This window comes from Hemitrygon akajei, chromosome 5 (assembly GCF_048418815.1).
Source record: "Hemitrygon akajei chromosome 5, sHemAka1.3, whole genome shotgun sequence".
Taxonomy (NCBI): Eukaryota; Metazoa; Chordata; class Chondrichthyes; order Myliobatiformes; family Dasyatidae; genus Hemitrygon; species Hemitrygon akajei.
In genome coordinates, this window is record NC_133128.1 from 197,872,265 (window position 1) to 197,887,411 (window position 15,147).

The 15,147-nt window shown below is 43.2% G+C and overlaps 1 protein-coding gene across 1 annotated transcript in view; it reads right to left on the minus strand.

Moving 5' to 3' along the window:
- The window catches only part of rab3gap1 (RAB3 GTPase activating protein subunit 1), a gene marked incomplete at its 5' end in the record, with an annotated part of 120,748 nt that extends 106,217 nt beyond the window's left edge, over nt 1–14,531 (minus strand). Inside the window, 2 exons of the mRNA XM_073044527.1 lie at nt 2,280–2,445; nt 14,412–14,531. Of these exons, the coding sequence (XP_072900628.1) occupies nt 2,280–2,445; nt 14,412–14,531 (286 nt within the window). The remainder of the gene's footprint in view (nt 1–2,279; nt 2,446–14,411) is intronic.
- Nucleotides 14,532–15,147: the final 616 nt, after the last annotated feature.

Below are 15,147 nucleotides of genomic sequence, written 5' to 3' on the forward strand. Positions count from 1 at the left end.
GCGATCGGGTCTAATCGGGTCTAATGTGCTCGGGTCTGATGTGCTCGGGTCTGATGAGCTCGCGTAACGCAATCGGGTCTGATGTGCTCGGGTCTGATGAGCTCGCGTAACGCGATCGGGTCTAATGTGCTCGGGTCTGATGTGCTCGGGTCTGATGAGCTCGCGTAACGCGATCGGGTCTAATGTGCTCGGGTCTGATGTGCTCGGGTCTGATGAGCTCGCGTAACACGATCGGGTCTAATGTGCTCGGGTCTGATGAGCTCGCGTAACGCGATCGGGTCTGATGTGCTCGGGTCTGATGAGCTCGCGTAACGCGATCGGGTCTAATCGGGTCTAATGTGCTCGGGTCTGATGAGCTCGCGTAACGCGATCGGGTCTAATGTGCTCGGGTCTGATGTGCTCGGGTCTGATGAGCTCGCGTAACGCGATCGGGTCTAATCGGGTCTAATGTGCTCGGGTCTGATGTGCTCGGGTCTGATGAGCTCGCGTAACGCGATCGGGTCTAATCGGGTCTAATGTGCTCGGGTCTGATGAGCTCGCGTAACGCGATCGGGTCTAATCGGGTCTAATGTGCTCGGGTCTGATGAGCTCGCGTAACGCGATCGGGTCTAATGTGCTCGGGTCTGATGAGCTCGCGTAACGCGATCGGGTCTAATCGGGTCTAATGTGCTCGGGTCTGATGAGCTCGCGTAACGCGATCGGGTCTAATCGGGTCTGATGTGCTCGGGTCTGATGAGCTCGCGTAACGCGATCGGGTCTAATGTGCTCGGGTCTGATGAGCTCGCATAACGCGATCGGGTCTAATGTGCTCGGGTCTGATGAGCTCGCGTAACGCGATCGGGTCTGATGTGCTCGGGTCTGATGAGCTCGCGTAACGCGATCGGGTCTAATCGGGTCTAATGTGCTCGGGTCTGATGAGCTCGTGTAACGCGATCGGGTCTAATCGGGTCTAATGTGCTCGGGTCTGATGTGCTCGGGTCTGATGAGCTCGCGTAACGCGATCGGGTCTAATGTGCTCGGGTCTGATGAGCTCGCGTAATGCCCCCACCTTCCCGTTTATCGCAAACTGGTATCCCGCAAGACGCGGCGAAACCGGGTGTGACGTCATAGCATCCCGGGATGTAGTACAGAAAACAAATATAGTTAAAACACTTCTAACTTTAACTAACAAATGAATTACTAAGCGATAATATTATAAACTAAGTAACTGCCATAAAGGCAGCACAATGCTTTTCTTCGAGTGTTTTCCATGTTGATGAGGGTGAGTACAAATGACTGATTTACAATAATTTAATTGTGAAAGTGCGCTTGATTTATCGTACAATTTCATTGGACCTCTGTGAACTACTCATCAATTTTATTGGTCTACTGTTACGAGGCAAAATGTTTACGAGGCGGCATGAAAAAAAACCATGTATTAGCCGCTCTGGATTAAAGGCCGCAGAGTTCAAAGCTGTTCAAAATGTGGGAAAAAAGTAGCGGCTTATAATCCGGAATCTACGGTATGTGGAAACCACAGAAAGGGTGCAGAGGAGATTTACAAGGATGTTGCCTAGAATGCAGAGCATGCCTTATGAGAATAGGTTGAGTGAACTCAGCCCTTTCTCTTTGGAGCGACGGAGGATGAGAGATGACCTGATAGAGGTGTGCAAGATAATGAGAGGCATTGATCATGTGGATAGTCAGAGCCTTTTCCCCAGGGCTGAAATGGCTAGCACGAGAGGGCATAGTTTTAAGACGCTTGGAAGTAGGTACAGAGGAAATGTCAGGGGTAAGTTTTTTTTTAATAAACGCAGAGGGTGGTGAGTGCATGGAATGGGCTGCCGGCAGCGGTGGCGGCAGTAATAATAGGGTCTTTTATGAGACTCCTGGGTGGCTACATTGAGCTTAGAAAAATAGAGGGCTATAGGTAAAGCCTAGGTAGTTCTAAGGTAGGGACATGTTCGTTGTTGGCCGAAGGGCCTGTATTGTGCTGTATGTCTTCTATGTTTCTATGTTCTATGTAGTTTTACTCAGTAAGCTCCATTTATTAAGACTAGGCTAATGTTTCCCACCATTAAAAATTAACTTCATTAGATTTGAAGCAGAATTCAGAATATTTTTAATAAGCAGTGGAAAATCTGAAAGAATACAGAGAAAGTCTGGGCTAAGACTAACTGGTTTATTTTTCGAAGTGACTACGAACATACTGCGGGCAAAATAACTTTGTTCAATATTGCTAAATTTTGTGATTCCAGTTATATCCTGTAAAGCAGATTCCCGTATCTAAAAATACTTACAATCTTGGATTTAAAAACATCCAGAAGACCTGACAGATGATTATATTGATTTGGTGCTTTCCGAAGATGAACCATTTCAAAATCTGTCCGGATACCAGGGCCTTCGCATACACCGACGTACATTCGCCGCGACCTTTGTTGAATTTGCACAAACAGGGCCACCTGACTAATTTAAAATACATAATTACTCAATTCACTTAACTCTACAATGATCCATCAATAAATGCTATCACCACTAATAAAGGGATCAGATTTTTTTAAAATTATGCAGTTGCTATATTTCAGCTGCATCTTTTCAAACATGAACTTTACTTTTACAATGGTGTAAACTTCCAAGCTTCACATCACATGGTAGAAAGAACAGAAACAAATTCCTCGACCAAAGCGCTGATTAAGGTTTATCAAAAACAGGCCATGATCTATAATTGGATGGGGTGAGGGACTTTACCTTATGGGAAACCAAAGTATGGGCCGATGGAAGGGTAGCAGAGAAATCACCAGAGTTATTCTGTAATGATCGATAAACCAACTGTTTGAAATCAAATAACCATTCCTCCTGTCTCAGGGTTGGGTGTGTCTGTACCCTCACCACCCAGTCCCCAACCCGGCACTCCTTCATCCGACATCCTTCCCACAGTACTCCACCCTCGCCATTCTCAAACTGCCTTTGCTCTACCAGATTTACAAACTTGCTCTATGCTGCATGTTGACAAATACAATGCTGTGCAAAAGTATCAGGTACACTAGCTATATATGCCGTAGACCTTCGCACAGTATTGTGTGTGGTCTAAAATAAAGACAAACTCAAATACTAGATGATACGTTACATCACAATCCAAAATATTTTCAATGTCTTAATGCCTAAAAGCTAATATTAAAGACAGTAATATTGATGCTTTACAAGAAATGGGCAGAAATACCCTGTACTAACAATGACAGCTGACACAACTGAATTAGCCATCGATACTGTCTTAAGTAAATAGGCAAATTTCAATATACAGTAGGTCACTATATAACAGAGAATGATCAGAATTGTTTAAGACCACAGAATACATCGCCACCAAGTGGAATTAGAAGTTTTCTATTCGTACACTGGTGTATTTTGGAGAGGGAAGGAAAGCAGCCAGATGTCTTTGTACATATATAGGTATAAATGGCATAGGAAGGAAAAGCAATGAGGTCCTGAAGAGAGAATTCAGAAAGCTGGGCAGAAAGCTGAGAAGCAAAACTACCAAGGCAGTAATTTCTGGATTGCAACCTCTGCAATGTCATGTACCAGTGAAAGTAGAAATAGGATAATTTGGCAGCTAAATACATCGCTGATTAGCTGGTGCAGGGAGCAGGGCTTCAGGTTCTTGGATCATTAGGATCTCTTCTGGGAGAGATATGACCTGCACCTGAACTCAAGGGGGTCCAATATTCTCACGGGCAGGTTTGTTAGAGCTGTTGGGGAGGGTTTAAACTAATTTGGCAGGGGGTGGAAACCGGAGTGAAGAGACTCAGGATAGGACAGATGGTAAAAAAGATAGTGTGCAGTCAGACTGTTAGGGAGGGTAACTGGATGATAGGACAAAATTGCAGTTAGCAGGGTGAGCATCAGTGTATGAGGGATGCAGAATCAAAAAGGGTAGCAAATAAAGTACTCAATGCAAGGAGTATAAGAAATAGGGTGGATGATCTTGTTGCACTTTTACAGGTTCTCAGGTATGATACTGTGGCCATCACTGAATCGTGGCTGAAGGATGGTTGTAGTTGAGAACTATATATCCAAGTTGATACATTGTATTGGATGGTTAGGAAAGGAGGAGGAGGAGGTGGCGTGGCTCTGCTGGTAAAGAATTGCATCAAATCGATAGAAAGATTTGACACAGGATTAGATTTTGAATCCTTGAGCACTGAACTGAGGAAGTGCAAGGGTAAAGGCCTCTGATGGTAATTATATACAGACCTCCAAACAGTAGCAGGAATGCACACAATAGATTACAACAGGAAATAGAAAAGGCATGTAAAAAAGGGCAATGTTATGATAGTCATGGGAGATTTTAACATGCAGGTAGATTGGGGAAATCAGGTTGGTAATAGATCCCAAAAGAGTGAATTTGTTGAATGCCTACTAGATAGCTTTTTAGAGTAGTTTATCCTTCAGCGCACTAGGGGAACAGCTACACTGGATTACATGTTATGTAAGGAACCAGATAGTGATTAGGGAGCTTAATGTAAAGGACTCCTTAGAGGCAATGATCACAATATGATTGAGTTCAACTTGAAATCAGATAGGGAGAAAACAAAGTCTGAAATAGCATTATTTCAGTGGAGTAAAGGAAATCAGTGGTACGAGAGAGGAGCTGGCCAAAGCAAATTGGAAGGAGATGCGGGCAAGGATAGCAGCACAGCAACAATGGCTTGAGTTGCTGGGAAAAATGAGGAAGGTGCAGGATAGATGTATTTCAAAACTAAAGAAATACTCAAATGGCAAAATAGTAAAACAGTGGCTGACAAAGGAAGTCAAAGCTAATGTAAAAGCAAATGAGAGGGCAAATCAGGGTTAGGGATATTGGAAACTTGGTTCGGAAAAAGAGAGAGATCTACAATATGTATATAAGAGGCCTGGAGTAAATGAGGTGCTCAAGGAATTTAAAGAATGTAAAAAGAATATTAAGAAATTTTGGCGAACAGTTTAAAAAGGGCAAGGAATCTGCAGAAGTTTCTGATTCAGAAAAAGGAGGCAGCAGGAGAACACCTAAAGATTTCCAGCGGGAAGACATTTTGAGTTCTCGGGCAAGAGAGAGGCCAAACTACGCAGGTGCGTGAAGTCAGCCAGTTGAGCGCGAACAGTTTAAAAAGAAGGCAGCCATATCCAGCGGGCAGCATTGGGAGCAGGCAGTGGAGTGAGAGGCAGCAAAGTGAAAGGGCTTAGGCTCAACGGGCTTCGGTGGTAATGGGATGAGGTGAGGGAGTTGTTGATTTCAAAAGGAGGTAGTATGTGTGTCAGGCCAGTTTTCTGTGGTCGGTGTCAGATGTGGGAGGTCCTGGAGTCTCCCGGTGTCCTGAACGGCCACATCTGCACCCGGTGCATCGAGATGCAACTCCTAAGGGGCCGTGTTAGGGAAATGGAGCTGCAGCTCAATGACCTTCGTCTGATCAGGGAGAGTGAGGAGGTGATAGAGAGGAGTTACAGACAGGTCGTCACTCCGGGGCCATGGGGGACAGACAAATGGGTCACAGTCAGGAGAGGGAAGGGGAAGAGTCAGGTACTAGAGTACCCCTGTGGCTGAACCTCTTGACAATAAGTACTCCTGTTTGAGTACTGTTGGGGGTGGGGGGGGGGGGGAAGAGACAGCCTACCTGGGGGAAGCAACAGTGGCCATGCCTCTGGCACAGACTCTGGCCCTGTGGCTCAGAAGGGTAGGGAAAGGAAGAGGAAGGCAGTGGTGATAGGGGACTCTCTAGTCAGGGGTTCAGACAGGCGATTCTGTGGACGCAGGAAAGAAACTCGGATGGTAGTTTGCCTCCCAGGTGCCAGGGTCTGGGATGTTTCTGATCGTGTCCAAGATATCCTGCAGTGGGAGGGAGAACAGCCAGAGGTCGTGGTACATATTGGTACCAATGACACAGGTAGGAAAAGGGAAGAGGTCCTGAAAGAAGACTACAAAGAGTTAGGAAGGAAGTTGAAAAGCAAGACCTCAAAGGTAGTAATCTCAGGATTACTGCCTGTGCCACACGACAGTAAGATTAGGAATAAAATGAGGTGGAGGATAAATGCATGGCTGAGGGATTGGAGCAGGGGGCAGGGATTTAGATTTCTGGATCATTGGGACCTCTTTTGGGGCGGGTGTGACCTGTACAAAAAGGACAGGTTACACTTGAATCCCAGGAGGACCAATATCCTGGCGGGCAGGTTTGATAGAGCTGTTGGGGAGGGTTTAAACTACAAACCCCATTTCCAGAAAAGTTGGGATATTTTCCAAAATGCAATAAAAACAAAAATCTGTGATATGTTAATTCACTCGAACCTTTATTTAACTGACAAAAGTACAAAGAAAAGATTTTCAATAGTTTTACTGACCAACTTAATTGTATTTTGTAAATATACACAAATTTAGAATTTGATGGCTGCAACACACTCAACAAAAGTTGGGACAGAGTTAAAATAAGATTGAAAAGTGCACAGAATATTCAAGTAACACTGGTTTGGAAGACTCCACATTAAGCAGGCTAATTGGTAGCAGGTGAGGTATCATGACTGGGTATAAAAGTAGCATCCATCAAAGGCTCAGTCTTTGCAAGCAAGGATGGGTCGTGGCTCACCCCTTTGTGCCAAAATTCATGAGAGAATTGTTAGTCAGTTCAAAAGGAACATTTCTCAACGCAAGATTCCAGAGAATTTAGGTCTTTCAACATCTACAGTACATAATATTGTGAAAAGATTCAGATTGTGTAAAGGGCAAGGTCGGAAACCACTGTTGAATGTGCGTGATCTTCGAGCCCTCAGGCGGCACTGCCTAAGAAACCGTCATGCTACTGTGACAATTATAGCCACCTGGGCTCGGGAGTACTTTGGAAAACCATTGTCACTTAACACAGTCCGTCGCTGCATCCAGAAATGTAACTTGAAACTGTATTACTCAAGGAGGCAGCCATACATCAACTCTATGCAGAAATGCCGGTGAGTTCTCTGGGCCCAAGCTCATCTCAGATGGACCAAAAGATTGTGGAACCGTGTGCTGTGGTCAGATGAGTCCACATTTCAGCTAGTTTTCGGAAAAAACCGGCGTCGAGTTCTCCGTGCCAAAGATGAAAACGACCATCCTGATTGTTATCAGTGAAAGGTGCAAAAGCCAGCATCTGTGATGGTATGGGGGTGCATCAGTGTCCACAGCATGGGTGAGTTGCATGTATGTGAAGGTACTATTGACTCTGAGGCGTATATTAGCATTTTAGAGAGACATAAGTTGTCATCAAGGCGACGTCTCTTCCCGGGACGTCCATGCTTATTTCAGCAGGACAATGCCAAATCACATTCTGCATGGGCTACAACAGCGTGGCTTTGTAGACACAGAGTGCGTGTGCTTGACTGGTCTGCTGCCAGTCTAGATCTATCTCCTATTGAAAGTTTATGGCGCATCATGAAGAGGAGAATCAGACAACGGAGACCACGGACTGTTGAGCAGCTGAAGTCTTATATCAAGCAAGAATAGACAAAATTTCCAATTGCAAATCTACTAAAATTAGTATCCTCAGTTCCAAAACGATTAAAAAGTGTTATTAAAAGGAAAGGTGATGTAACACAATGGTAAACATGCCTCTGTCCCAACTTTTGTTGAGTGTGTTGCCACCATCAAATTCTAAATTTGTATATATTTACAAAATACAATTAAGTTGGCCAGTAAAATTATTGAAAATCTTTTCTTTGTACTTTTGTCAGTTAAATAAAGGTTCACGTGAATTAACATATCACAGATTTTTGTTTTTATTGCATTTTGGAAAATATCCCAACTTTTCTGGACATGGGGTTTGTAGTTTGGCAGGGGGTTAGGAATCAGAACGTGAGTGCAGGGATTAAAATAGAAGGAAAAGGGCATGATGCTAAGAGTTCTGAGTTGATGAGGAGGGACAGGTAGGGGACAGAACATGATTGCAGCCAGTTAAAGGGGTTGAAATGTGTCTATTTCAATTCTAGGAGTATTAGGAACAAGGAGGATGAACTTAGAGCATGGATTAGTACGTGGAACTACGATGTTGTGGCTGTTACTGAAACTTGGTTGGAGGAAGGGCGGGATTGGATGATGCAGGTCCCAGGGTTCAGGTGTTTTAAAAGGAATAGGATGGGAGGTAGAAAAGGGGGGGGGGGTGAGGGGGAAGTGGCATTGCTAGTCAGGGATAGTATCATGGCTATAGAAAGAGAGGACGCTGCAGAAGGAGTGTCCACAGAGTCAGTCTGGGTGGAAGTCAGAAATAGGAAGGGATCAATCACGGTGCTGGGAGTAGTCTATAGGGCCCCAAACAGCCCTCAGGACACTGAGGAGCAGTTAAGCAGGCAGATTTTTAGAATGGTGCAGGAAATACAGGGTAGTAGTTATGGGTGATTTCAACTTCCCTCATATTGACTGGCACCTCCTGAGTGCAAGGGGGATAGATGGGGCTGAATTTGTCAGGTGTGTACAAGAAGGATTCCCAACACAGTATGTGGACTGGGCGACGAGTGGAGAGGCTATACTGGATCTAGTTCTGGGTAATGAACCCGGTCAGGTGACAAACCTCTTGGTGGGGGAGCATTTTAGTGAGAGTGACCACAACTCCCTTAGCTTCAGCATAGCTATGGGAAAGGGATAAAATCAAACAAAATGGTAAAGAGCTTAACTGGGGAAGGGCTAACTTTGAAGGGATGAGGCAGGAACTAGCGAGATTAAACTGGAAACAGATGTTCAAAGGGGAAAGCACAGAAGTAATGTGGGAGAAGTTTAGGGACCACTTGAGCAGTGTTCAGGATAGGTTTGCCCCACTGAGGCAAGGAAAAAATGGTAGGAAAAGGGAACCGTGGCTGACAAAACATGTGAAGCAACTCGTCAAGAGGAAAAAGGAAGCATATGTTAGATATAAGAAGCAGGAAGTAGGAGGGGCTTATGAGAAATATAGAGTAGTCAGGAAGGAGCTAAAGAAAGGACTTAGGAGAGCTCGAAGGGGGCATGAGAAGGCCTTGGCATATAGGATTAAGGCAAACCCCAAGGCGTTCTATGGGTATGTGAAGAATAGGAGGATGACGAGAACGAAGGTGGGACCGCTAAAGGACAAAGAGGGCAACATGTGCCTGGGAGCGGAGGAGGTTGGGGAGGTCCTAAATGAATACTTTGCTTCAGTATTCATAAGTGAAAAGGATCTTGATCAGGATGAGGTCGAAGTAGAGCGGGCCTGTGTGCTGGACAATATGGAGATTAAGGAAGAAGTAGTGCTGGATCTTCTTAAAAACATTAAGATTGATAAATCCCCAGGGCCGGATATGATACACCCCAGGTTGTTGTGGAAATTGAGAGAAGAGATCGCAGGAGCATTAGCTATGATCTCCGAATCCTCTTTGGCTGCAGGGGAAGTGCTGGAGGACTGCAGAATGGCAAATGTAGTTCCCTTGTTTAAAAAAGGTAATAGGGAGAAACCTGGGAACTATAGACCAGTGAGTCTTACGTCAGTGGTATGCTAACAACTGGAAAGGATTCTTAAGGATAGGATCTGTGAGCATTTGGAGAAGTACAGTCTACTCATGGATAGTCAACATGGCTTTGTGAAGGGAAGATCGTGCCTCATGAGCCTGATTGAGTTTTTTGAAGAGGTAACAAAAGAAATTGATGAGGGTAGGGCAGTGGATGTGGTCTACATGGACTTTAGCAAAGCATTTGACAAGGTCCCTCATGAGAGGCTCATCCAGAAAGCTTTGAGGCAAGGGATAAGTGGAACCTTGGCTGTTTGGATAAAAAACTGGCTTAAAGGAAGAAAGAAGAGGGTAGTTGTGGAAGGCAAGTATTCTGCATGGAGGTCGGTGACTAGTGGAGTGCCACAGGGATCTGTCCTGGGACCCCTGCTATTTGTGATTTTTATAAATGATCTGGATGTAGAGGCAAAAAGATGGGTGAGTAAGTTTGTAGATGACATGAAGATTGGAGGATTTGTGGATGGAGCTGTAGATTGTCGAAGGTTACAAGAGGATATAGACGGGTTGCAGAGTTGGGCAGAAAAATGGCAGATGGAGTTCAATCCGGACAAGTGTGAGGTGATGCATTTTGGAAGGACAAACCAGAAGACTGAGTACAGGTTTAATGGTCAGTTACTTAAGAGTGTGGATGAACAAAGGGACCTTGGGGTTCAAATCCATACATCCCTCAAGGTCGCTGCACAGGTTGTAGGGTAGTTAAGAAGGCCTATGGGATGCTAGGCTTCATTAATAGGGGGATTGAGTTCAAGAGTAGAGAGGTCATGTTGAAACTCTACAAATCTCAGGTGAGACTGCACTTAGAATATTGTGTTCAATTCTGGTCACCTCATTATAGGAAGGACGTGGAAGCTATGGAGAGGGTACAGAGGAGATTTACCAGGATGTTGCCTGGTTTGGAGAACAAGTCATTTGAAGCAAGGTTAGCAGAGCTGGGACTTTTCTCTTTGGAGCGTAGAAGAATGAGAGGGGACTTGATAGAGGTGTACAAGATTATGAGAGGCAGTGATAGGGTGGATAGTCAGTACCTGTTTTCCAGGGCACCAATAGCAAACACCAGAGGGCATCTGTTCAAAATTAAGGAAGGGAAGTTTAGGGGAGACATCAGGGGTAAGTTTTTTAGAGAGAGGGTTGTGAGTGCCTGGAATGACTTGCCAGGGATGGTGGTGGAGGCTAAAACATTAGGGGTATTTAAGAGCCTCTTGAACAGGCACATGGATGAAAGAAAAATGGAGGGGTATGGGGTATTGTACTTTTTTTAAGGATTATATGGGTCAGCACAACATGGAGGGCTGAAGGGCCTGTACTGTGCTGTAGTGTTCTATGGCTCTATGGAAAGAAATTAGAAAAGCTAAAAGATGATATGAGGTTGCTTTGGCAAGTAAGGTGAAAATAAATCCGAAGGGTTTCTACAGTTCGATTAACAGCAAAAGGATAGTGAGGGATAAAATTGGTCCCTTAGAGAATCAGAGTGGACAGCTATGTGTGGAGCCAAAAGAGATGGGGGAGATACTGAACAATTTCTTTTCATCGGTATTCACTAAGGAGAAGGACATTGAAGTGTGTAAGGTAAGGGAAACAAGTAGGGTAGTTATGGAAACTATGATGAATAAAGAAGAGGATGTACTAGAGCTTTTAAAGAATATCAAAGTGTATAAATCTCCGGGTCCTGACAGGATTATCCCTAGGACCCTGAGGGAAGTTAGTGTAGAAATAGCAGGGGCTCTGACAGAAATATTTCAAATGTCATTAGAAACGGGGATAGTGCCAGAGGATTGGCATATTGCTCATGTGGTTCCACTATTTATAAAGGGTTCTAAGAGTAAACCTAGCAATTATCAGCCTGTAAGTTTGACGTCAATGGTGGGTAAATTAATGGAAAGTATTCTTAGAGATAGTATGCATAATTATCTGGATAAACAGGGTCTGATTAGGAGCAGTCAACATGGATTTGTGTGTGGAAGGTCATGTTTGACAAATCTTATTGAATTTTTTGAAGAGGTTACGAGGAAAGTTGATGAGGGTAAAGCAGTGGATGTGGTCTATATGGACTTCAGTAAAGCCTTTGACAAGGTTCCATACAGATTAGTTAGGAAGGTTCAATCGTTAAGTATTAATATTGAAGTAGTAACATGGATTCGATAGTGGCTGGAAGGGAGATACTAGAGAGTAGTGGTCGATAACTGTTTGTCAGGTTGGAGGCCGGTGACTAGTGGTGTGCCTCGGGGATCTGTACTGTGTCCAATGTTGTTTGTCATATGCATTAATGATCTGGATGATGGGGTGGTAAATTGGATAAGTATGCAAATGATACTAAGATAGGTGGCGTTGTGGATAATGAAGTAGGTTTTCAAAGCTTGCAGAGAGATTTAGGCCAGTTAGAAGAGTGAGCTGAAAGATGGCAGATGGAGTTTAATGCTGATAAGTGTGAGGTGCTACATTTTGGTAGGACTAAACAAAATAGGACATATATGGTAAATGGTAGGGCATTGAGGAATGCAGTAGAATAGAGTGATCTAGGAATAATGGTGCATAGTTCCCTGAAGGTGGAATCTCATGTCGATAGGGTGATGAAGAAAGCTTTTGGTATGCTGGCCTTTATAAATCAGAGCACTGAGTATAGGAGTTGGGATGTAATGTTAAAATTGTACAAGGCATTGGTGAGGCCAAATTTGGGGTATTGTGTACAGTTCTGGTCACCAAATTATAGGAAAGATGTCAACAAAATAGAGAGAGTACAGAGGAAGTTTACTAGAATGTTACCAGGAGTTCAGCACCTAAGTTACAGAGGAAGGTTGAACAAGTTAGGTCTTTATTCTTTGGAGCGTAGAAGGTTGAGGGGGGACTTGATAGAGGTATTTAAAATTATGAGGGGGATAGATAGAGTTGAGGTGGATAGGCTTTTTCCATTGAGAGTAGGGGACATTCAAACCAGAGGACATGAGTTGAGAGTTAAGGGGCAAAAGTTTAGGGGTAACACCAGGGGAACTCTACTCAGAGATTGGTAGCTATGTGGAACGAGCCCAGTAGAAGTGGTAGAGGCAGGTTCGATTTTGTCATTTAAAAAAAAAATTGGATAGGTATATGGACAGGAAAGGAATGGAGGATTCTGGGCTGAGTGCAGGTAGGCATGGACTAGAAGGGCCGAGATGGCCTGTTTCCGTGCTGTAATTGTTATGTGGTTATATGTTATATGGTTATACAACAAAGCAAAAATTAGCAGGAAGATTGAAGATTGGAAAGTTTTCAAAAACCTACAGAAAGCAACTTAAAGAATCATTGGGAAGGAATAGATGAAATATGAAAGTATGCTGCAAACAATAGCAAGTTGGATAGAAAAAATATATAAAAAATAAAAGATGTGAGCGAATGGACTGCTAGAAAATGAGGCTGGAGAAACAATAAGAATGGCTTAGGAGATTGCAGATGAGCTAAATAATAATGTCGTGCCAGGTGTTGAAGGCTGTGAGGGAAGAGAAGTGAGTGCAGTTACTATTACAAGGGAGAAGATGCTCAAAAAGCTGAAAGATCTTAAGATGCACTAGTCACCCAGACCAGATGAAATGCACCCAAGGGTTTTGAATAATAGTAGCTATTATGGAGGCATTAGTAATGATTTTTCAGAATAATTGGATTCTTGCATGATTCCGGAGGACTGAAAAATTCCAAATGTCACTCTACTCTTTAAAAAAAAGGAAGGAGGCAGCAGAAAGAAAATATAAGACCAGTTAGCCTGACCTCAGTGGTTAGGAAGATGTTGGAGGTTAATTGTTAAGGATGCAGTTATGAAGTACTTGGTGACACAAGACAAGATAGGACAAAGTCAGCATGGCTTAACTTCAGGAAAAATCTTGCATGACAAACCTGGTGGAATTCTTTGAGGAGATTACATGTAGGATAGATAAATGGGATGCAGTGGATATTATAAATTTGGACTTTCAGAAGGCCTTTGACTAGGTTCCATATGAGGCTGCTTAGCAAGTTAAGAGTTCATGGTATTACAGGAAAGTTACTAGCACTATTAGGGCATTGGTTGATTGGTAGGAGGCAGTGAGTGAGAATAAAAGGATCCTTTTCTGGTTGGCTGCCAGTGACTAATGGTCAGTGTTAGGACTGCTTTTTTTTAATGCTGTATATCAATATTTAGGTGATGGAATAGATGGCTTTGTTACCAAGTTTGCAGATGATACAAAGATTGCTGAAAGGACAGGTCCTGTTGAGGAAACAGGAAGGCTGCGGATTAGGAGAATAGGCAACAGAGTGGCAAATGAAATACAAAGTTGGAAAATGCATGGTCATGCACTTTGGTAGTAGAAATAAATGTACAGACCATTTCTAGATGGGGAGAAAATCTAAAGGGTGGTGAATTTGTAGAATTTGTTACCACAGGCAGCTGTGGAGGCCAAGTCGTTGGGTGTATGTAAAGCAGAGATTGATAGGTTCTTGATTGGCCATGGCATCAAAGATTTTAGGGAGAAAGCCAGGAATGGGGCTGAGGAGGGAAAATAAAGGGTCAGTCATGATTGAATGGTGGAGCAGACTCAATGGGCCAAATGGCCTAATTCTGTTCCTGTGTCTTAAGGTCTTGTTATGTGACATAACAATGCATTTATAATAAGCATAAACATTACTCCAATTTCTTAACTGAAGATTAATTGGATTGGCCACATGATCACCATATCTACACGAGAAGTACAGAGACTGGGAACCCAAACAGTGTTTCTTAGTTTTCAAAACCATTTTATTTATAACACTCAAATAAAGTATTCTGCGGCATACTTACCACTCACAAGTATGGTAGGTTGCAAGATGTTACAAGTACTATTGATCAACTCTTGTGAAAGTATCAATCAAAAATAGACCTCAAGTACCCTTCTTTGATGACCCATCTGTGAACATGTAATAAAATCCTCTTTAAAATATAAACTTACCAACCAGTGTTGCCCAAGGCAATAGAGACAGAGCTAAGCAGAATGTTGCACTTCGATTCACTGATGACTGCATCATTAGTAGCTGATGGAGCAATTATGACAAAATCTCGTAGACCATACCTAGGACAAGAAGTTCCAGAAACTAAATTTGCTATTTATAGTTGTTCATCTTTGAGCATGAGTGGCAAGATGAATAGTTACAACCAGTTATCTACAGTTAATCAAAACTCTTTATGTATGTAGTAAATGTAAACAATGTATTTCTTAAACACAAATTTTCTATATTACATTACTACTGATATTTATCTCAAATCAAAAGCATTTATAGTTTAGCTGTACATGTCTTGATAGCATCAAATGGTAAAGCTCTATACCCTAGAGCAGCCCAAAGAGCCAGTGAATCATACAAAACTGAAACAGGCCTTTTCAGTCCACTTTGCGATGCCAATCTACATTCATTTCATTTACCTGCTTCAGGCTTAAATCCCTCCACTTTTCCCAATCTAGTTACCCACCCAAATATTCTTTAAACCTCCTACTGTGTGCTGATTAAAACGACAAGGGAGATTGAAACAGAGGCAAATGCAGAAGGTGAGCATTGCCTGCCTGCCTTTTGATCTCTCTGCTTGGAGAGAGTAAAGCCTGCCGCTATGCTCAGAGAACGTTATCCAGGTTTTCTGCATTTTGGATATGTACTTAAACTCATGGTTTTTCAGTCATATAGTTTTTAATATTG